Genomic DNA, 24,203 nt, shown 5'->3' on the forward strand with positions numbered 1-24,203 from the left:
TGAATTATCTTGGAGCAACTGTAACTGTAGTGTGTCAGTGTGATCTGTCTGAAGTGAAACAGAGGAAGATCACTATATAATACTAATTTATTATTTATACCCTGCCCATCTGGCTGAGTTTCCCCAGCCACTGTGGGCGGCTCCCAATCAAGTGTTAAAAACAGTACAGCATTAAATATTTAAACAGGGCTGCCTTCAGATGTCTTTTAAAGATACGATAGCTGCTTATTACCTTCACATCTGAAGGGAGGGTGTTTCACAGGGTGGGTGCCACTACTGAGAAGGCCCTCTGTCTGGTTCCCTGTAACCTCACTTCTCGCAATGAGGGAACCGCCAGAAGGCCATCGGCACTGGATCTCAGTGGCCGGGCTGAACAATGGGGGCGGAGATGCTCCTTCAGGTACACAGGACCGAGGTCGTTTAAGGCTTTAAAGGTCAGCACCAACACTTTGAAGTGTGCTCGGAAACATACTGGGAGCCAATGCAGATCTCTCAGGACCGGTGTTATGTGGTCCTTGAGGCCACTAAATGTTAACAAGCAGAAACCTGTGCAGGAATAGAGACAATACTGCTGATGTGAAAGAAAAATATTTCATAACAAACTATAAGAGAATTCAAGGGAGAACATGCCCGTGTTTGAATAAGCAGAAGATTGTACAGTGGTACCTCGTGTTACATACACTTCAGGTTACAGACTCCTCTTCTACTCTTCTCAGTTATATGATTATGAAAGTAAAGCTCTTTTGAATAGCAAGAGTCTGGCCGCTGTATAGTCTGTAAAAAGGAACTATCAACTAGAATAGCTGTTTGGCTTCCTAACTATAAGCTACTCTGTTACTTTGGATATCATAAAAAATCAGAGACAGACTGATTTTAATGTTGTATACAGTGTAAGGCTGGGGAATTGAGAGGTGGGGAGAGCGAGCGGGGGGGAGGGGTAGTACACTTTCATTATTTTACAAAGTTCATATGCAAGGTGTTTGTGTCAGTGTGACATGGGTAGCTTCTCTTCCTATTCATTTATTAGTTTTCATTGGCAGTGAGAAAGATCGGGGGCCCCAGGGCATAGTTGGTTGCCTTCAGTTGACTGCAGTAAAGGTGGCGGAGGCTGAACCATTTTGAGGACGTGAGTTGCAATTTGAAGAAGACGTGAGTTGCAATTTGACATCACCTGGAGGGGCCACAGGTTACCCAACAGGTCCGTTTTCAGCGCCTTGACCTTCTCCTGGCGCAGCTGCCCTTGGAACTCTTCGTACTGAATGTGCTTCGTCCTGTAGTGCCTCTGCAGATTGGCCTTCTTCAGGACGGAGAGGGCCTCACCACAAATGAGGCACACGGGCATGCCTTTCAGCTCCACAAAGAAATAGTCGTGTGTCCATCTTTTTTGAAAATGCGGCACTCCAAATCTATCTTCCTCTTCTTGTGGAAACATTGATTGTGTCCAGAAACAGACAATTAGGCAGACGGAGCTGTTCTAATATGGGAGTCCTGTGCTGCCTATAGCCAGGCCTGGTCAGCAGTGTGTCTGCAGCTCTTTGAGCCATTGAAGTTTCTGAGCTCTTTTCAAAGGCAGCCCCAGGTAGAGTGTGTTAAAGTAACTCCTACGCAATGTGGCACCAGACTGCTTTCTTTTTTTGTAATTATCTGTTTGTTTTAAATTCTATAGCTTAAATTCTCTTGATGCTTGTTTTTTTGAGAAGGGCCTCTTACGGTCACAAAGCAATGATTTTCAGGGCACCTCCATAACACTGATTGCGCCCTCACACTGCCCCTTTTTGTGTGGGGATTTGGATCCAGAAAAGGAGAAGACAGGGAAAGGTTAAGCAGAATCCCACCCACGCCCTGCGCCACCCTTAGGTGTGCTCAGCTTTCACCTGCTTCATGACTCCAGCTTGCATGAGAAAGAAGGATGGAGCTGCAGGAAACAGGAAGTGGACCTTCCACCAGCCCGGACATCTCACCATCACAGACAGATCCAGTCTCCTGCTGTGGAGTCAAGAGTGGCACAGGGATGGCAGAGAGAGGAGGGGAAGGGGCCAGCAACAGAAGGGAAGGCAGGGCTTCAGATGCTCCCTTGGACCCCTCCCCTGACACCAAGGGGAGCTCCTCTTCTGGGGCTGAAAGCATTGCCGTGCAGGTTTCATTTTTGTCATGATTGCAAGGGAAGAAGGGAAGGTAACCTCCCCCCAACACAAAGAACTGAATGAAAAAAGCCCTGTTCTGAGCGATTAGCTGCTGGAGAGCATAATGTGGGGTTTAGCTGTGATGCTCACCTGCCTCCCTGGAGGAGTAGTCTTTTCTTGGGGTCAGGGAGCTGGGGAGCAACATGAAGTTCCCAGGTTACATTTCCTTCTGGTCAGCTATTCCAGCTCTTGTCTCCTCCCCATTTCTTTATGGAGGGGCAAAGGCTATGCACTTTGTATAGATGCAACTATAACCAACAACTGGCGTCTTCTGGGTGCACTGAGCTCCCCCCCCCCTTCCGCCTTCTCTCCTCCAGATATAATACAGATTCCCTCAGCATCGTGCCCCACCTTCCAGAAGGCAAATATATATGGTTGTTTATTTAGGACATATTTATCAGCAGTGATAAATATGACATTAATTGGTTACTGAACAACAGCTTCAATGCTGTCAACATGAGCTTTGTCTGAGGTTTCAGACATATACATTTCATTCAAGACAGATGCAGAAAATACTTTTCCTTTTTGATTCTGGGCACTTGACTTCTCCCATCCTGCTACCTTCATGGCAGACATTTGGGGGTGAGATCCAGGGCCCCCTCAGCAGCAGCAGCAACAACAGATGGAGCCCCCACAAACATTTGTCACATTTTGAAGGGGTTTTTTATTAAAAACAAACAAAAGGCTTTTCCTTAGGCTCTCATAGCCCTGAAATTAGCTCTTGAAAAAGAGAGGGTTGCCAAATAGCATGGCCCCCAAGAATGAAAACAAACACTTCCAAATTCTTTTTTGCACCCCCAGAGACAGGGCTCAGCAACCTTTTAAAGTCGAGGGCCAGATCACTGTCCTCAAACCTCGCCGCGGGACGGAGTATGCGTGCGCATTCTTTCGTTACTACACGATCCAAAGATTAAACAAAAAAATAATAAAGTTCTGAAGGTCCCAGTTCTGCACCGCAGCATATCTGTTCCGTTCTGAGAGACCCTCCCAGGGTTCTGGGGTGTATGAAGCCTTGATTCCCTGTTTTTAACTCCGCTACCGAATGCAGCGAGCGGTTCCTTCTGCAAGACGCGTGTTCTCCACTCTCCTGTATTGGAGGGGGAGACGCTTTTGGAAGCAGTTAAAAACAGGTAAACAAGGCTTCATACACCCCAGAACCCGGGGAGGGTGTCTCAGAACGGAACCACTCGCTGCGGCGGCAGGAGCAGTGAGCCAGTTGAGGGCCGGAGAGGGGCTGCCTTAAATGGCGGCTGTCGAGCAACCATGCTGGCACAAACAAAGCCCAGGCCCTTTCCTCTCGGCTCTAGGAGGAGGGAGGGAGGAGGAAAGAACTCTGCAACCAATCGGAGGGAAACAATGCTGCTGGCACCAATCAAAGGCTAGCCCCCTTCCTCCGCAGGGCAGGGAGAAGCCAGAAGGGAGGGAGGAGGCGCCGCCGTCAGGAAGAGAAAAAGAGAGAGAAGAATGGTGCAGCCCAAACTATATGAATCAGAACCATGATGCAATTTCTAGACCTTCCGTGGGCCGGATCCAGAACCCATTCGGGCCGGAACCAGCCCGTGGCCCTTAGGTTGCTGACCCCTGTCCAGAGACTTCACAGCCATCTTCACTTCCTAGGAACTCTGGGAACTGTAGTTCTGGGAGGAACCTCTCAGAAGTTTCTGAGCCTTCTCAGCCAACTACAATTGGACATTCTGAGACTACAATTCCCAGAAAAGCTGGACCAAGGCCTTTAGCCACAGCCCTGACCAAATAACGGAGCTCTCTCTTCTCTTCTCTTCTCTTCTCTCCCTCTCCACCTCCTGTCAGCATCGCCCTTGAGCCAGTGCACCAACTGGACTCATGTACCTCAACCCCGACTGGGCTAGGCGAGCTGGGTAGCACCGCCAGAGACCTCCTTTCTCACAGGAACAGGTCACAGTGCTGTGGACTCACAGCTTAGAGCTGAGAGCACCGGATTCACTGTCTCAATAATACAGTCGTTGCACAGCAGAGTCTTGCAGAGTATAAACCACTCGGAGAGCAGCTCTGTAGAATATCTTCCTTTTATTCTGTAACTACAACTATGATACAAAACTATATACAGAGCTGAATATTCTAAGCATAAATCAATGCTACACTGAGAGTCTGCAGCTGCTCTTAGCAGCAACCTTATCTCTAGGATCTCTAACACACTCTCTCTCTCCGATACACTGACTGACTGACTGACTGACTGACTGACTGACTCTCTCTCACTCACACAAAGATGTGGTGCTGGGCAGAATAAGTAGATAGCAGGACACGCCTCCTTCTCTCTGAAGAGTCAGCAGAGACCATCAGGAGATAATCAGGAGATTCTTGGGTATGGGAGGGGTGAAATCTCCTCATCCTCCCCCATTTCATCCAACCATTTCAAGAATCTTCTACATAACTGCAATTTGCACATACACTCCAAAAGTTGTTCTCTGCTTACAACCTTGGTTTACATATTTGCAGGTATTTCTCTCCCCCTTATCTAAGACACTTTATCACATCATTAAACAGTTACTACAACCACTCTGTGTCCATTAGGAAAGAGTTAAAACACAAATCTCAACCTGTAGTTTACACAAAATACACATTGTGAACACACAAATGAATAAGCAGCTTCTAGAAAAATCTTCACACACATTTCTTCCTCTCAAATGCAAATTGACATTTCTAATTAGGCAGATTTGAACAAACCATTTTCAGTATTCAAACACACGCTTTCCTTCAAATATCAGGTAAGGAAATAAATGCAGCGTTTTGTGCTATTACTCTTAGCACACTTCATGCCTGGTTTAAAAACCCCACCAGAGTTGCTCGTGACCGCAGCCTTTGCAAACTCTTCAGAAAACCTTTTCGGTGGTACACCCTTGGTTGTTCTCTCGGATCTGCGCAAAACTCTCTGATCCTCTTGTTCTGGTGCTTCCTCCTCTTTGGGAGAATGGGGAGCTAAAGTATATGGAGCTGCTAAGTCTGAATCAGCGTCAGACTCACCTGAGGCTTTTGGGCTCTGATAATCTGTGCCATCATCTGGAACTACATTGGCATCAGAATTATCACCAACAACAACACTTGCCTCCCTCTTAACTGTCTTTGCCCCTTTTGCACCATCATCACAAATGGGATGGCACTGAAAAACGCCAACTCTGTCCCATTGTGGATTGTCGTCAATACTCCTGGTCAGCCTTATTGTTTTTGTGTCTGTGATCAGGACACGATAAGACCCTTTCTCATACCCCAGGAAAACACCATGTTCTCCACGCTTGCTCAGTTTGTCACCCTGCGAGGTGTGCACCCAAACCTCCGAACCAAAAATTTTAAAATGCTTTACACATGGCTTCCTTCCGTGAAGCATCTCATACGGGGTGCAATTTACAGCAGACTGGTACCTCCTGTTATACACGTGACAGAAAAACGAAAGAGCTTCGGCCCAATAGGGATTGGGCAGCCCCGAATCATGTAACAGTGTTCTGATTCCTTGCTGCAGGGTCTGGTTTACTCTCTCACATAAACCATTCTGTCAGGGTGATCTGGGCGTGGCTGTCCTATGCTCAATGCCCTGTTCAGAAAGAAAACTCTCCAACTCCTCTGAACAAAACTCTCCACCCCTGTCTGTGAAAAGACAACGTACATTCTCATTACAGTGGTACCCCGCAAGACGAACGCCTCGCGAGACGAAAAACTCGCAAAACGAAAGGTTTTTTCGTTTTCGAGTTGCCTCGCAAGACGAATTTCCCTATGGGCTTGCTTCGCAAAACGAAGCTTGCCCAGGGGACAGCGGGTCTTCTCTTTTGAAGCAAGGGGCGGCGGGGAGAAGCGATCTTCTCCCCGCAGCCCCAGGTCCGGGGGCAGCGGGAAGCGCTTCCCGCTGCCCCCGGACCTTTTTGAAGCAAGGGGCTGCGGGGAGATCGCTTCTCCCCACCGCCCCTTGCTTCAAAAGAGGTCCGGGGACAGCGGGAAGCGCTTCGCGCTGCCCCCGGACCTCTTTTGAAGCAAGGGTTTGCGGGGAAAAGCGATCTCCCCGCAGCCCCTTGCTTCAAAAGAGGTCCGGGGGCAGCGGGAAGCGCAGCGCTTCTTCCCCGCTGCCCCCGGACCTCTTTTGAAGCAAGGGGCTGCGGGGAGATCGCTTCTCCCGGTGCTCCGAAGCCGGGCGGGGGGGGAGGGAACACCTGCCCCCACCGCCCGGCTTCGGAACACTGCTCCGAAGCGGGGCGGGGGGGCGGGAACACCTGCCCCAGCCGCCCCGCTTCGGAACGCTGCTCCGAAGCGGGGCGGGGGGCGGGAACACCTGCCCCAGCCGCCCCGCTTCGGAACGCTGCTCCGAAGGGGGGCGGGGGGGCGGGAACACCTGCCCCAGCCGCCCCGCTTCGGAACGCTGCTCCGAAGGGGGGCGGGAACACCTGTCCCAGCCGCCCCGCTTCGGAACGCTGCTCCGAAGGGGGGCGGGGGGGCGGGAACACCTGCCCCAGCCGCCCCGCTTCGGAACGCTGCTCCGAAGCGGGGCGGGGGGCGGGAACACCTGCCCCAGCCGCCCCGCTTCGGAACGCTGCTCCGAAGCGGGGCGGGGGGGCGGGAACCTCTCACCCCGCCGCCGGGCATCGGAACGAGGTCCTGGACCTCTTCTGAAGGCACGCGGGGGCAAAAGTCTTTGCTCCCCCCGCCTGCCTTCCCGGGACAGCGGAGACTTCTCCGCTGCCCCGGGCGATCTTAAAATGCTTGCGGGCGGGAGCGAAGCATTCGCTGCCGACCCCCAGCATTTTAAAATCTCCCCGGGGCAGCGGAGACTTCGCTCCCGCCCGCCAGCATTTTAAAATCGCCCCGGGACAGCAGGGGCTTTTACAATGATGGCGGTCGGCAGCAAAGCCCTCCTGTCCCCGGAGCTTGCGGGGCGGGAGGTGGGAAGAAGGGCTTTTCTTCCCACCGCCAGCCTTCAGAACAGCCTTCTGAAGGCTGGCAGTGGGAAGAAAAGCCCTTGTCCCCCCCCTCAGCCTTCAGAAGAGGTCGGGGGACAGACTGTCCCCGGACCTGGTCTGAAGGCGGTTTCCCTAGGAACGCATTAATTGATTTTCAATGCATTCCTATGGGAAACCGTGCATCGCAAGACGAAAAAACCGCAAGACGAAGAGACTTGCGGAACGAATTAATTTCGTCTTGCGAGGCACCACTGTATGTACATTCCTGAGCCATTTACAAAACTGGCGAAACTTAGTAAAGGCTTCAGACTTTTTCTGCAGCATATAGACCCAAACATATTTCGAATAGGAGTCTATCAGAACCATGAAAAACCTTCAATTGCCTCTAGAGAGCGCTAGAGGCCCCACTAAGTCTGCATGAATGACTTCATATGGTTTCTTGGCCTCTCTCCCAGACTCTGTACCTTTGGGAGCTTGCCCTGCCTTACTCTCAGCACAAGAAACACATTTCATGTGGTAGGGACATTCTTTCAACTTCATACCCTGAACCATATCAGGCATTTTTGCCACAGCCTGGAAATTCAAATGACCATAAACACGGTGGTAATAATGAATACATCGGTCATGCATCTTCTCATTCTTATTAACAGACAAATTGCAACACTCTTTCACAGTTGCTTCTGCAGTGCCTGTACCTGAAACAAAAGGCAATTGGTACAAACCATTTACACATTTTGCATATAGAATGAACTTGCCATCTCTAAGAATTTCACAGCGAGATTTAGCAAACACCACCTTAAACCCTTGACGATCAAGCTGGGAAACACTCAACAAATTGTCCTGAATATCAGGTGCATACAGGACATTCTTAATTGTTGCATTCAGGCTCTTTAAGAACACAGTTCCCTTAGCCAAACTTGTGAGAACAGTCCCATCTGCTTGATGAATTGTTTTCTCTTGCTTCTCAAGCTGAACAAAGAGATCCTTATCTTTGGCCACGTGGTTTGAACAGCCAGAGTCGATCACGAAGAAACTCCGCCCACGTTGATTGGAGCAGCGAGAGATCAAAGCCTTTGAAGTAGCAGGTGCTTGGGGATTTCTTCCTCCTCCCCCTCTGCCTCTGAAGTTTCCCTTCTTCTTTGAAGATTTCTTGCACTGGAAACTCAAATGGCCTTGTGCTCCACACGAAAAGCACCGCTTCAATTTCAAAGCTTTAACAGCAGCAGTTTCACTTTCACTTTCCCCTGCTGAAGACTCACGACACATTTTCAAGCACAATTTTAACAGCACCATTGTCCCGGCTTTCTCTAACAGCCTGTCTGCAATCCCACTCATTCAAGAGCATGCTAGACACATAATCTTCTGTTAGCCGGTCTGAAGGCATTGTAGAAATCTGGGCAGCTACTCCATCATAAGACTCATCTAGGCTATTGATCATCAACATTGCAAACACAGCCTCTGAAATAGCCAGGTCTCGCTGAACAAGGTCCTGTCTGAGACGCTTTAACTGAGATAGATGGCTAGGCAAATCACCACCTTTCTCCAACTGCAGCCTGCACAGCTTCTTGAAGAAAATCACACTGGAACCAGCATTTTGCCTCAAATGCATATCTCTCAACTTATGCCAAACAGCTCGTGCAGTCTCTTGACCCTCTAAGTTTACCAGCAAGTGGTCTGAAACACTCAAAACAATTGTCCCTTGGGCTCTCATATCTGCAGCATGCCACTCAGCCCAATCATCATCATCCTTCTCGGGAGGGTCATCTTCTATCGTGTGAAATAGCTTTTCCCTCTGTAAAAGCGCTTTCATCTTTACTTGCCAAACTGCGTAGGTTTCAGGCGTGAGGAGAGGAAAGGACAGAGCCATCTGGCCAGTATGTGCACAGGCCATGTCTGCTATTACTTAGAGCAAGACACTTCCCTCGTGCAACACAGATAAAGCCTTGACTCCTTCAGCCACTCTCTCTCCCACTCAGAGGGCAATTACCGTATTTTTCGCACTATAGGACGCACTTTTTCCCCTCCAAAAATGAAGGGGAAATGTGTGTGCGTCCTATGGTGCGAATGCAGGCTTTTGCTGAAGCCTGGAGAGCGAGAGGGGTCCGTGCGCACCGACCCCTCTCGCTCTCCAGGCTTCAGGAAGCTATCCCAAGTCTTGCAAGCCCGGCGGGATGTCCCGCGGGCTCGCAAGGCTTGCGGGCAGCAGCCTGCACCCAAAAGCTGGGGACAGCGGGGAGGCGCAGAGCCGCCACCCCGCTATTCCCCGACCTGATCTGGAGGCTGGCGGGGGGAGAAGCAAGCCTGCTTCTCCCCCCCCCCAGCCCCACAAGCTCGGGGGATGGCGAAGCGCCGCCATCCCGCTATTCCCCGACCTGATCTGGAGGCTGGGGGTGGGAGAAGCAAGCCTGCTTCTCCCCCCCCCCACCATCCCCACAACCTCCAGATCAGGTCGGGGAACAGCGGGATGGCAGCGCTCCGCCATCCCGCTATTCCCCGACCTGATCTGGAGGCTGGGGGTGGGAGAAGCAAGCCTGCTTCTCCCCCCCACCATCCCCACAACCTCCAGATCAGGTCGGGGAATAGCGGGATGGCGGCGCTCCGCCATCCCGCTATTCCCCGACCTGATCTGGAGGCTGGGGGTGGGAGAAGCAAGCCTGCTTCTCCCCCCCCAGCCCCACAACCTCCAGATCAGGTCGGGGAATAGCGGGATGGCGGCGCTCCGCCATCCCGCTATTCCCCGACCTGATCTGGAGGCTGGGGGTGGGAGAAGCAAGCCTGCTTCTCCCCCCCCCACCATCCCCACAACCTCCAGATCAGGTCGGGGAACAGAGGGATGGCAGCGCTCCGCCATCCCGCTATTCCCCGACCTGATCTGGAGGCTGGGGGTGGGAGAAGCAAGCCTGCTTCTCCCCCCCACCATCCCCACAACCTCCAGATCAGGTCGGGGAACAGCGGGATGGCAGCGCTCCGCCATCCCGCTATTCCCCAACCTGATCTGGAGGCTGGGGGTGGGAGAAGCAAGCCTGCTTCTCCCCCCCACCATCCCCACAACCTCCAGATCAGGTCGGGGAATAGCGGGATGGCGGCGCTCCGCCATCCCGCTATTCCCCGACCTGAACTGGAGGCTGGGGGCGGGAGAAGCAAGCCTGCTTCTCCCCCCCCCCCAGCCCCACAACCTCCAGATCAGGTCGCGGAATAGCGGGATGGCGGTGCTCCGCCATCCCGCTATTCCCCGACCTGATCTGGAGGCTGGGGTGGGAGAAGCAAGCCTGCTTCTCCCCCCCACCATCCCCACAACCTCCAGATCAGGTCGGGGAATAGCGGGATGGCGGCGCTCCGCCATCCCGCTATTCCCCGACCTGATCTGGAGGCTAGGGGTGGGAGAAGCAAGCCTGCTTCTCCCCCCCCACCAGCCCCACAACCTCTAGGCTTCAGGAGAGCCCCACCGCCAGCCCCACAAGCTCGGGGGACAGCGGGAGAGGCGCAGCGCGCCCTTCCCGCTGTCCCCCGACTTGTCTAGAAGGCTGGCGGGGGGAGAAGCCTGCTCCTCCCCGTCGCCAGCCCCGCAAACTCGGGGGACAGCGGGAGAGGCGCAGCGCGCCTATGCCGCTGTCCCCCGACTTGTCTAGAAGGCTGGCGGGGGGAGAAGCCTGCTCCTCCCCGTCGCCAGCCCCGCAAACTCGGGAGACAGCGGCAGGGGCGCAGCGCGCCCTTCCCGCTGTCCCCCGACTTGGTTAGAAGGCTGGCCCAGCCCCGCAAACTCGGGGGACAGCGGGAGAGGCGCAGCGCGCCATCCCGCTGTCTCCCGACATGGTTTGGAGGCTGGCGGAAGGCTTCCTCCTCCCCCAGCCCCGCAAGCTCCCAGAGCGATGCCAAAGCTGCGCGCAGCTTCGGCATGGCTCTGGGTCCCGTTCTGGGGGAGGGGGAAGCTCGGGCTTCCCCGCCCCAGCCCCGCGCCTGGCGGGGGGGAATAAATTTTTTTTGCCTTTATTTCCCCCCCCCCCCCAAATCTAGGTGCGTTCTATGGACCGGTGCGTCCAATAGTCCGAAAAATACGGTAACAGGCAAACAGGGATGCTATCTTCTTTCTTTGGCAGTCAGCAACATACCTCCATAAATCAAGCAGCAGCAACAGCAACAGCGGCAGCTTGAACACTCTGCTCCAAAACAGCTCTGCTTCTGGGCACCGCAAATCAGTCCAGCATGCAGCCTCCGTTCCACCGTCCGGCAATCAGCAACAGAAACCTCTGGCGACTGGAATGACTGGAACAACGTCAGGTCAGACGACTGGAACAATGACTGGGCCCATAACCGATGTCAGCATCGCCCTTGAGCCAGTGCACCAACTGGACTCATGTACCTCAACCCCGACTGGGCTAGGCGAGCTGGGTAGCACTGCCAGAGACCTCCTTTCTCACAGGAACGGGTCACAGTGGTGTGGACTCACAGCTTAGAGCTGAGAGCACCGGATTCACTGTCTCAATAATACAGTCGTTGCACAGCAGAGTCTTGCAGAGTATAAACCACTCGGAGAGCAGCTCTGTAGAATATCTTCCTTTTATTCTGTAACTACAACTATGATACAAAACTATATACAGAGCTGAATATTCTAAGCATAAATCAATGCTACACTGAGAGTCTGCAGCTGCTCTTAGCAGCAACCTTATCTCTAGGATCTCTAACACACTCTCTCTCTCCGATACACTGACTGACTGACTCTCTCTCACTCACACAAAGATGTGGTGCTGGGCAGAATAAGTAGATAGCAGGACACGCCTCCTTCTCTCTGGAGAGTCAGCAGAGACCATCAGGAGATAATCAGGAGATTCTTGGGTATGGGAGGGGTGAAATCTCCTCACCTCCCACATTCACAACAAATCAGTCTCCCACTCCTCAGTCCCTTTCACTAACCTCCCCTAGCCCTAATTCTTCCACATTCCTTTAAAACATTTCTGTGAACTGAGGAACACAAAAAACACCCTCACTGGTCACCTTCCACAGGTCAAAAGCCAATGCAGAAAATATTTAATAAAAACAGCTCTAAACAGGTACACAAGAGCACAGAAAAAAGGAGATGAGTTTCAAAAGCAATACCAAATGAACATTTAACACAGGGACCTTTCATTCAGCTGGAAAATGCTATCAGTAAAAAGGTCTTCAATGGGTTATGCAAAGTTCAAGTAATGAGCGACTGGAATACTGATCTACAAGACAAGGGCAGCCCATCATTTTGGCAGTGAAAGGCAGACCTGAAAACTAAACAGATTCAACACACACCTTGAGCATTCCAGATTCACACTCCCTCCCTGTTTATCTAGCAAAAAGTTGCCACTTATTTTGTACATTTAGTATATATGACCTTCATTACTTTTATACATACATATGTGTATACAAATTTAAGTACAAACACTAAAACATCATTCCATGCATTTACATCTGATTTCCCCCTTTATGAGTTTCTTGGTGTAAGTAGTGAACCCTGAGTGGAAAACTCCATACATTTATATCATTTCCCTAGTGTGAATTTGCTAATGAATATTAAGGTCTCCACTCCCTCTGAAGTCCTTTCCACATTCAATACACCTGTAGTTTTCATTGTGTGTGAGTTAGCTGATGTCTTCTAAGGTGTCCACTTTGACTGAAGCTCTTAACACACTCCATACATTTAAATGGTTTCTCTCCTGTGTGAGTTCGTTGATGTATTCTAAGTGTTTCACTACGACTGAAGCTATTTCCACATTCAATACATTTAAATGGTTTCTCCCCAGTGTGAGTTCTTTGATGTATTCTAAGGATTTCATATTGACTGAAGCACTTTCCACATTCAATACATTTAAATGGTTTCTCCCCCGTGTGAATTTGTTCATGTACTTTAAGTGCTCCGTTACGACTGAAGCTCTTTCCACACTGCATACATTTAAATGGTTTCTCTCCCGTGTGAGTTCGTTGATGTATTCTAAGTGTTTCACTACGACTGAAGCTATTTCCACATTCAATACATTTAAATGGTTTCTCCCCAGTGTGAGTTTTTTGATGTATTCTAAGGATTTCATATCGACTGAAGCACTTTCCACATTCAATACATTTAAATGGTTTCTCCCCCGTGTGAATTTGTTCATGTACTTTAAGTGCTCCGTTATGACTGAAGCTCTTTCCACACTGCATACATTTAAATGGTTTCTCTCCCGTGTGAGTTCGTTGATGTATTCTAAGTGTTTCGCTACGACTGAAGCTATTTCCACATTCAATACATTTAAATGGTTTCTCCCCAGTGTGAGTTTTTTGATGTATTCTAAGGATTTCATATCGACTGAAGCACTTTCCACATTCAATACATTTAAATGGTTTCTCCCCAGTGTGAGTTCGTTGGTGTACTTTAAGTGCTCCGTTACGACTGAAGCTCTTTCCACACTGCATACATTTAAATGGTTTCTCCCCCGTGTGAATTTGTTCATGTAGTTTAAGTGCTCCGTTATGACTGAAGCTCTTTCCACACTGCATACATTTAAATGGTTTCTCTCCTGTGTGAGTTCGTTGGTGTATTCTAAGTGTTCCACTTTGACTGAAGCTCTTTCCACATTCAATACATTTAAATGGTTTTTCCCCCGTGTGAGTTCGTTGGTGTACTTTAAGTGCTCCGTTACGATTGAAGCTCTTTCCACACTGCATACATTTAAATGGTTTCTCCCCCGTGTGAATTTGTTCATGTAGTTTAAGTGCTCCGTTATGACTGAAGCTCTTTCCACACTGCATACATTTAAATGGTTTTTCTCCTGTGTGAGTTCGTTGATGTATTCTAAGGTGTCCATTTTGAATGAAGCTCTTTCCACATTCAATACATTTAAATGGTTTCTCTCCTATATGACTTCGCTGATGACTTTTAAGTGTGCCACTTCGACTGAAGCTCTTTCCACAGTCCACACATTTAAATGGTTTCTCCCCCGTGTGAGTTCGTTGATGTATTCTAAATGCTCCACTTTCACTGAAGCTCTTTCCACATTCAATACATTTAAATGGTTTCTCCCCCGTGTGAGTTCGTTGATGTCTTCTAAGATTTTCACTTCTACTGAAGCACTTTCCACATTCAATACATTTAAAAGGTTTCTTCCCCATGTGAGTTCGTTGGTGTATTCTATGTTTTCCACTTCGACTGAAGCTCTTTCCACATTCCGTACATTCAAATAGTTTCTCTCCTTTGTGAGTTTGTTGTTGTATCCTCAATTTCTTTGTTCTTTCGCATAAATTCACAGGTGGCTCCATAGAATTCTGACTTTCATCTTCCTCACCTGTTTGGGAGTCTGGGAGGAAAGATAATCCTGTTAGACTTTCAAGAAAGACAAAAAGGGAACTGAACACATGTCAATCCCAATCTGTACCTTCTCTCATTTTTAACACCTTCATTCTCCACTATCCTCTCTAGGTTCCAATTTTATGAAAGCTGATGAGATAGTGGCAAGAGCAACACATGATCACTCCATTCACACTTAATAAAGCACCATCGTTTTATAATACAGATCTATGGTGGAATTGGCTTATTAGACACATCTATTTTTTTCTTTCTGAAGTGAAGAAATGATCTCAGGCTCAAGTAACAGTATTTCCCTTGTGAAATAAGTAAAACTTAAGTGCTACATGTAACTGTAAAAATATTGCAACATACTGGAACCTAAGAAGAGCCTGCTGGATCAGGCAAAGGCCCACCTAGTCCAGCATCCTCTTCTCACAGAGGCCAACCAGATGCCTGTGGGAAACCAGCAATCAGGATTGGAGCACAAGAGTCTTCTCTGCCTTCCTGTGCTTTCCAGAAACTAGTATTAAGAAGCATTATTGCCTAGACCACAAGGGCAGAGAAGAGACGTCAGTCTTATCCTTTTTTTCAAGCTATCCAAGTTGCTGGCCATCACTGTCTCCTGTAGGATAGATTCCATAAATGAACTACGCTTCTGTTTATTCATCTTTTGCAGCCCTTAAAGGCTGATAAATGTATTATTGCCTAAGCTTCTGTGGGCTGCAGTCTGACAAAGTGGACTCTTGACCAGGAAAGCTGGTGCCACTATAAACTTCTGAGTCTCTTTGTTGGCTTTGTGTACTTATTTTCAAATTTGCACCAAGGTTGTACCACAGTATCTCCATGGAAGCTTAGGGACGGACAAAATTACAGGGTGTCAGCTCTGTGAATCTCAAGCCTCTCGTGCCTCCGCTGACAGAGCCTGAGAACGCAAGAGATGTGATTCAGTTGGAATGTGATGCAGGGGAGGAGCAGCCAAGCTGCAGCAGGAGGAAAGAAGAGCAGGAAGAGGGGGTGACGGGGGGGGGCACAGACTGTTATCTCCAGTTTGAGCTCTGACACAGAGCCCCCGAAATAGCCTGTCCAAAAAATCGTAGGCTCGTGAGAATGTGCGAGAAGAGGGGAAAAGAAAGCGAAAGTGGGGGCTTCTTTGCTGGAGGACTCAACAACTGCAAGCTGGGATGAACAGGCTGAAGACTGAGCTCCGCAGTGATTTGTGAGTTTGAGCAATAAACCTGAGATAATTACTACTGGAGTTGTCTCGCGTCTGTGCGGGAGAACCAAGGGGCGCTAAAATTATTATCCCACTCACTCTCACAAACAACCCCAGTCTGTAAGATTGGCAAGTTTACACAATTGGCTTATAATACCAGACACTCTTGGACTTTATATGCCCAATCCTAAGTGTAGAGCCTCCAGCCACAGGAATCGTGTATCATGATAACTGGTCCATTGTCCCTTAACCCCACCAAACTGGGGAGGTGCATGCATTTATTGTGTTTTGATGCTGGTGGAATGTATCATTCTGACTCTGTCTATAAAAAATAAAGGTAATAGAAACCATTAAAATACATTAATTATAAATAATTATGGGAAACATTTCTATTCCCCTTCACCCATTATTCAGGATTGGTGTGCAACATCATTATCATCAATTATTCCTGCCATGGAAATAACACCTAAGGTTTCAAAGCCTGGAGGAAGAAAATCTGCCCCCACTACTTTAGGAAAAGGATTCAAGAAACAAAGAGCTGCTCCGGAGAAGGCCTCACCCGTTCCTTCTTCCTGTCAGGAACTTCCTTCCATTTGTCTCCTCTCCATCTTTTCCGCTTTCTCCCTCCGCCATCCATCTATCCCTGTCCCCATCTCCTCTTCCCTGGAACTCACCAGATTTCTGCAAGGGTCCTGGGAGGGAGTGCTCAGAGGTTGTGGGGAGGGATGCGGGACACAGCCTGACCAGGTCAACCGTCCATCTTCCTCCTTCCATCCTGGCCAGGGTTGCAGGTTCAGTCTCAGCTAGGTTTGCAGGTTCAGCTTCCTGAGGAGTGCAGAAGTCAGAGCAAGTTGCAGCTTCCTGGGAGGGAGGGAAGAAGAAGAAGCCAAGGGAGTCTCAGAGCCCCTGCAGGGATTCTCCTGCCCAAGACATTCCGCTGCCCCTGAAGAAGCCCCAACTGGGCACCCCCTTCCCAAGAGCCCCCACCCATTTTCAAACACCTTTGGCAATTCCTTTCACCTGCCTGTCCCACCTCCCTTCCTAAGGCTGGCATGGTATGCACATTAGTGGCCTGAGAGTAGATCCCTTGGAAGTTAAGAGTTAATCTGCAAAGGACTGCTCTGAATACATGGGTGGCCCTTGCATGGAGAAGAAGGAAGCCCCTTGCTTGCATCTGGACCCCCTGGGAGAGGCGGGGGATCCGCCCACTGCTCCCTCTGCCCTCACTGCCTCCTCCAATGTCCTCCTGCCCTGCAAAAACCCTTTGCTCTTGTTCCTCAAAGGAGAGAGGCAGAAAGAGCCTTCAAACCCATCCGTTTCCTCCTCTGCTCCCCCTCCTGTCCTTTTGGGAAACAGGAACTTTGGTCAGGAGTAAACAACTTAGATGGCAAGTTTGCAAGATAAGCACTTTAAAGCACTGCTTGTTCCTACTATGTGTGAGTCTCTGTGTGTTTGGACCTAGAGGACAGCATACATGATTCCGAAAAGAGGGCAATTCTTTAAAACCGAAGGCCATTTCTACAAAATGGAAGACTTCCAAAGGCAGCCTTTTACAAGGAAATTTTTGACGGTTTTTAGTTTGTTGGAAGCTACCCAGATGGGCAGAGGCAACCCAGGATGCAAATAATAATAATAATAATAATAATAATAATAATAATAATAATAGCAGCTTCCTAAGCCTGTCCTGGGATGCGGGTGGCGCTGTGGGTTAAACCACACAGCCTAGGACTTGCCAATAAGAAGGTTGGCGGTTCGAATCCCCGCGACCGGGTGAGGTGAGCTCCCGTTGCTTGGTCCCTGCTCCTGCCAACCTAGCAGTTCAAAAGCACGTCAAAGTGCAAGTAGATAAATAGGTACCGCTCCGGCGGGAAGGTAAACGGCATTCCCGTGCGCTGCTATGGTTTGCCAGAAGTGGCTTAGTCATGCTGGCCACATGACCCGGAAGGTGTATGCCGGCTCCCTCGGCCAATAAAGCGAGATGAGTGCCACAACCCCAGAGTCGGTGACAACTAGACCTAATGGTCAGGGGTCCTTTACCTTTTTAAGCCTGTCCTGCTACGCATGCTGATCAGAGACTGTCCAAACAACCCCTTTGAACGCAACAGGGCTTCCTATTTTTACTGCTATCAGTGGGATCAGTCAAACCACGAAGCCACTGATCAGCCAGAGTTTCCTGTTTTCACCAAGCACAGTTTGAAGTTAGCTTAATATCCCAGCTTGTTCCAAAGCTGGCAGCTGTAGTTTCCTGGTTTGGGCAAAATGGAAAGTTTGCTAGTTATGGCTCATAAGAGACTGCCTGGTTTCAGCACTGTTTACCCTCAGGGTAAGCTGGGACAATTAGGTCAGGAGGCAGATGCAGGGAGATATGGGACCAGCACGTTCCCAGCTCCCCTGTTTGTTAGCCTTGCTGCCAGTGCAGGACCACAGCTGGTAAATTTGTGCAACTACCCATTTAGAGTTCTTCTCTTTTCCCCTCTCTCACTAAAGGTTGGGTGGGAGTCCTTCCTGGAGTGATGCATTCTGGTTGTGGGGGCCAGGAGAATGCGGTGGCGGCTATAGTTTTTTGTTTTAATCTTGGGTCAACTTAGGTTTTAGCGTAACTTTGCTGCAGCAATGCATTAAAAACTGTTCCTATTTTTAACCCAGCTTTTCAGGCTGTGATTCAGTCATCTGAACCTGGCCATTATCTTAATAGATCTTGCAACAACCTTGCAAGATGGGCCAGTCTTATTTAATGCGACTACACGTGGGATTGCTGAGGCTGCAAGACGTGCCAAGATTTTTACCTCAGTGGGGAGAAAAGAGCATTTTGGAAATGGAGGCAATTCAGAGGAGGAAAACGGGGGTTGGTGGAAGGTCACCTCTTCTGACACAGCTTCTGCTCTGATAAAACTCAGAGTCACCTGCAGCTCTTTAGGTAAAGTAAGAATAGCAGGAGATATGATCGCAAACCTGCCATGTAAGGTTTGGTCTAGCAAACATTTTTAAAGTGGATTAGAGAGAAAGTGCAGGGAGGAGGAATATTCACCACCAAAGCTAAGCAGAACCTCCATGTCTAGAGGCACTGGACCTGTGACCTCCAGGTGCTGGAAACCCAGGTGAGAGGAATCATAGAATCATAGAGTTGGAAGAGACCACAAGGGCCATCGAGTCCAACCCCCTGCCAAGCAGGAAACACCATCAGAGCACTCCTGACATATGGTTGTCAAGCCTCTGCTTAAAGACGTCCAAAGAAGGAGACTCCACCACACTCCTTGGCAGCAAATTCCACTGTCGAACAGCTCTTACTGTCAGGAAGTTCTTCCTAATGTTTAGGTGGAATCTTCTTTCCTGCAATTTGGATCCATTGCTCCGTGTCCGCTTCTCTGGAGCAGCAGAAAACAACCTTTCTCCCTCCTCTATGTGACATCCTTTTATATATTTGAACATGGCTATCATATCACCCCTTAACCTCCTCTTCTCCGGGCTAAACATGCCCAGCTCCCTTAGCCGTTCCTCATAAGGCATCGTTTCCAGGCCTTTGACCATTTTGGTTGCCCTCCTCTGGACACGTTCCAGTTTGTCAGTGTCCTTCTTGAACTGTGGCGCCCAGAACTGGACACAGTACTCCAGGTGAGGTCTGACCAGAGCAGAATACAGTGGCACTATTACTTCCCTTGATCTAGATGCTATACTCCTATTGATGCAGCCCAGAATTGCATTGGCTTTTTTAGCTGCCGCGTAACACTGTTGGCTCATGTCAAGTTTGTGGTCAACCAAGACTCCTAGATCCTTTTCACATGTACTGCTCTCAAGCCAGGTGTCACCCATCTTGTATTTGTGCCTCTCATTTTTTTTGCCCAAGTGCAATACTTTACATTTCTCCCTGTTAAAATTCATCTTGTTTGTTTTGGCCCAGTTCTCCAATCTGTCAAGGTCATTTTGAAGTGTGATCCTGTCCTCTGGGGTGTTAGCCACCCCTCCCAGTTTGGTGTCATCTGCAAATTTGATCAGGATGCCCTTGAGTCCATCATCCAAGTCGTTGATAAAGATGTTGAATAAGACTGGGCCCAAGACAGAACCCTGTGGCACCCCACTAGTCACTCTTCTCCAGGATGAAGAGGAACCATTGATGAGCACCCTTTGGGTTCGGTCAGTCAGCCAGTTACAAATCCACTGAGTGGTAGCAAAGTCAAGACCGCATTTTACCAGCTTCTTTACAAGAAGGAGGGCACTTACCTTTCCCAAAAGCCCCTCAGTGTCTGGGAGCAGGGTCTGGTCTGCTCCCCCTACTCTCCCACTTGGCCACCGACTGGCATCTGCAGCTCCCCTGAAGGAGAGGACACTATTCCCAGATTGGGGAGGACTGGGAGCCTGTGGGGTTTCCCATCGTGAACGAGGGAGCTGCATCGTCTTCAGGAAATCCTGCTTCTGGGCATCCCAGTGCTGCTGCGGCTGCCCCTCCTCTTGCTCCTGCTTAATTTGAAATAAATCTGCCCGAGGCAGAAGATCCCTGATGGTCCCAACTTGGCCGGCAGGAGGTTTCCTTCCTTTGCACTCCAGTCTTTCCCTTTGAATGGGTCTCCTGGGTCCCTGCTCTTCCATTTTTACACCACCCTGCTGGAAAAGAATTAGACACAAAGTAAAATAAAACCCAAGAATAAAAACAAAAGCACATTTTAACCATTAGCCAGTTTTTGAAATATATTATTACTCTTTCTATTTCTGATTTTCAGGCTGTGAATGACAATCATTATGTCACCCAAATGACTCCACCCAGGGACGAGGGGAAGTTATCCAAAGACTGGGGGAAACATCAAGATTTATGGAAGTACAAATAATATTTGGGGGGGGGGGGAACCAAGGCAGAGGGAGGGAAATCCAAAAACAACCCAGTGAGAGGACTGAGCATGTTCAGTGGACAGGGAATGCTGATCCTGGCTGCAACTTCTAGCATGTTGGAAAGGCAGCAACAGATCTTTGTATATGATTAAGGCTGTGACAGACCCACCTAACACTTAAAGTACATGACTTCACCCAAGAAATCCTGCCAGCTGCAGTTTGTTAGGGGTGTTGAGAACTCTAGCAATAAACTACAGGTCCTGTGGTTCTCTGGGGGAAGCCACATGCTTTAAATGTATGGTATCTGCACAGTCTAAGAAACAAACAAACAGACAAAAGGAACACTGGCCAACAAAATCAAACAACCCACTCCAAAATATTTTATATTTGATGGTCACAAACTCTCTTGACTGAAGACATTCTAACTTGCAGTCCATTGGCTGCATATGGCTTGCCAAGCCTCAGGGTGTGTCCTGCTAGTCCCTGCTGTTTCCATCTCCTGATCTGATCATAGGATGAAGATCTCTGTCTGTCCTGGAGAGAAAGATGCCTAAGGGGCCCTTACAGAGATCTTTTCAACTCCAATTTCAGCACAAACCAGCACAGTGCTGAAATGGGGCAAAAGGAAAATAAATGATCCCTCTGGCTCCTCTTTAAAGAGGATTTCTAAAGAACGATCAGAAGGGTCTTTTTCCCACAGATCTCCTTGCTAATTCAGCAGGGTCTTCTTGTGCTCTTATTCCTCCTCCCCCCAAGACTGGGGTTGGAAGGTCTAAACATGCTGATTGTGTTTGCAAGACTTGTATGTATGCTAGATGGCGTGTCTGGTGAGTGTGTGCAGCACCTCTGGTGAGTGTGTGCATGTGACTTTATGGTCTGCATATCTTTTCTGTGTGCGCATGCATGTGCATACATTGGCCTCAAAGCTCACTGGAATGTGGCCTCCAGAATTAATGCAGCTTTAAGCCCATAAATGTTTCATTCCTCCTGTACTATCGGAAAGAACAATCAAATCTAAGACTATCAGGAGGAGAGAACTCCTGGATCTACAGAGTTAATATTCTCAACATCCTATGGACACAAACTGCAATGAGATTTCTCTCTAATTACTAATTAGATTTTTTTTCTTGAAGCCATACGAGCAAGTAAAAGAACATGTATTTGATTGGCTGCACTACTACCAGATAAATGATATGTTTAAAAAGGATGTGAAAGAAAAAGGGTATAAAGAAAAAGATTCGAAATTTCAAACGGAAATTGTTAACAATGATTGTAAGATAATCTCAAAAATGTATAAAATATTATTGGAATGGCACACGATGGATGAGGAAGTTAAATCTGTAATGATTCACTGGGCCAGAGATTTAGGGTATAGTATTGATATGGAAGACTGGCAAAAAATATGGAATGAAAATCTGAAGTTTACAGCATGTACTATGTTAAAAGAAAATGTTATGAAAATGGTATACAGATGGTATATAACACCAGTTAAATTGCAAAAATGTATAAAACCTGTAACAAATGTTGGAAATGTAAAGAGAAAGAGGGTAATTTTATTCATATGTGGTGGGAGTGTAAGAAAGTGAAGGGGCTCTGGGAAATGATATATAATGAGTTAAAGAAAATGCTGAAATATAGCTTTGTAAAGAAACCAGAAACCTTCCTACTGGGAATAACTAGAAATGAAATAAATAAGAGGGACTGTAAACTCTTTCAGTACGCAATAACAGCAGCGAGAACATTGATGGCCCAAAAATGGAAACAAGAAGAATTACCAACTTTGGAAGAATGGAGAACAAAACTAACAGATTACGCAGAACTAGATAAATTAACTGGAAAAATCAGACTTCAAAGAGACCACAAGTTCCTAGAGGACTGGGGGAAATTCAGAGAATATTTGAAGAGTGTATGTGAGGAACAAACAACGCTAGTGTGTTTTAAAGAAGCTTTGTGGAAAAAATAAGGAATATTGCAAGAATGTAAACGAGGATAGAAAGATTTTACTTGAAGGCGATACTATAATTAAGGAATGTGAAGGTAGAAATTTAATTACGGATGATTGTCAGAGGAGCTGAGGGAGGTTCAAAAAGTTAAAATATGTGATTTGGAAAATTGTATGATTGGAGATATTGTGAAAATTTTAATAAAATTTATTATTTAAAAAATTTAGAAATATGAAGCAGTATAGAAATGAAATGAGTAATAATCTGAACATGAATAGCTAATTTCAATTTTGCCTTCCTCAGTCTTTTACAATACTGTCTTCAACGTTTTTATTATAATTAATTCATTTCCATATGCCACACATCTTAAGAATCCTCCTTTCTTCTGCATTCTCTAAACTGTCACCCACTTCAACCCTCAGCCTTCATCTGAAAACTCTGCAGCCTTACTGAGGAAGGTGGAAATAAAACAATTAATGAAACAGGCTTAAGCCTGTCTCACTGATTTACACACAGAGACAAGAGGTCACTAGCTTTGACAGCTTCGGAAAAGATCAGGTGCATTCTCCGGGGAAAAGATCTATTAGCTGTTTTATTAGCCGTGACAGATCAACAGAGCCTCCATGTGTAGGCACAGTGTACCTTGATTTGGGGAAGACAAAATAAGCCATTTCCTTGCTAAATGAATCTGATGGACATCATTACTACAAGAGAAAAGAGAGCTTTCAAAGGCGATCAGACCAATTCACAAATGAGGGCGTTAGGTTTATCAATGGCACTGGCAGAGGAGGGGGGGAGGAGTAGTGGCCTGCAAAGGGTGTCAGGGGGCTGCAGAGTGAGAGGGACACCTCCCTGCTGCACTGCTCTTCTTTCTCCCCCCTGCCTCCCCTTCCCTCTCCGCCGTGGGGAGGACCGTCGAAATGGGCTGGGCTCCCTGAGAGGAGAGGGGAGAGGGGAGGCAAAAGCCCCAGGTACGCCGCTGATCATGGGATGACTATATGCATCGTCCATCGCGAAGCAGCAGCTGCCTTGGACCCCTCATTCTGCCCCTTGAGCTCAGGACTGAAGGGAGCAGCTCCCCAGGGTCTCCGGCAGGGTCCGTGCCAGCCTGAGCCAGAGATGTTTGCCCCTGTGCCCTCCTGCAGATGCCCTGCCCCTCAGCTGCGCCCCTTCCCCTTCCTGCCCGGTTGGGGGGCGCCCTGCAGCCTCTGGCTGGGCTCGGGGCCTGATCCTGCCAGGCCCACCTGCTCTCCTCCTCCTCCCCCTCCCCCTCCCGCACCTCGGACTCCTCGCTCCGTCCCTGCACCGGAATCCGGCTCCTCTCCGGGGAAACTCGCCAGGCCACGGGCCGCTGCTCCTCCGCTCTCCTCGGCGGGGGACAGGAAAGTGCAGCCGCTCTCGAGTCCCCCTGGCTGGCCCCGTTTCCTGCCTCTCTGGGCATCGGAGCTCGCTGGCTGTGGGTTGGGCCCTGGGAGGCTGCGAGGCTGGATGCGCCCCCTTGCGCTGTCCCTCAAAATTTATTGTATCATTGGAATCTACCTGGCATCTTCTCGGATATCCAGAATGTTGCACAAATAAGTCTCCTTGTGATCCGATGTGCAGTCACTGGCTTCCTCATCAGTAAATATTCCCAGAAAGCTGGGACGATGCCACCCTGCAGCCATAGCTGTCAATTTTCAGATTTGAAAATAAGGGATCAGCAGCCTCACCTGTCCCTGGGACAGTCTACAGGATATCTAACAATCCGGGATAGCAGCGGGAAATGGCACTGGAATAAGGGAATTTCCCGCAAAAAAAGGGAAGGTTGACAGCTATGCCTGCAGCCCGAATGGAGGA

At 48.7% G+C, this 24,203-nt stretch overlaps 1 protein-coding gene and 1 long non-coding RNA gene across 2 annotated transcripts; both read right to left on the reverse strand.

Annotated features, from left to right (window-relative positions):
- Window positions 1-4,212: 4,212 nt before the first annotated feature.
- LOC310702245 lies at window positions 4,213-7,447 on the reverse strand. Its single transcript, XR_014523397.1, has 2 exons — window positions 7,352-7,447; window positions 4,213-5,823 (listed from the first exon to the last, which is right to left on the reverse strand). It is a non-coding gene; the product is annotated as an uncharacterized lncRNA (long non-coding RNA).
- A 4,196-nt stretch (window positions 7,448-11,643) lies between these two features.
- On the reverse strand, window positions 11,644-23,808 carry LOC310700936 (uncharacterized protein; the record flags this gene model as incomplete). Its single annotated transcript, XM_083490889.1, has 4 exons — window positions 11,644-14,400; window positions 16,278-16,464; window positions 19,822-20,202; window positions 23,647-23,808. 4 exons carry the CDS (start codon window positions 23,806-23,808, stop codon window positions 12,695-12,697), a joined length of 2,436 nt encoding a protein of 811 aa, XP_083347015.1. The 3' UTR covers window positions 11,644-12,694.
- Window positions 23,809-24,203: the final 395 nt, after the last annotated feature.

Source organism: Podarcis liolepis (genome assembly GCF_965112155.1).
Source record: "Podarcis liolepis genome assembly, chromosome: 2".
NCBI lineage: Eukaryota > Metazoa > Chordata > Lepidosauria > Squamata > Lacertidae > Podarcis > Podarcis liolepis.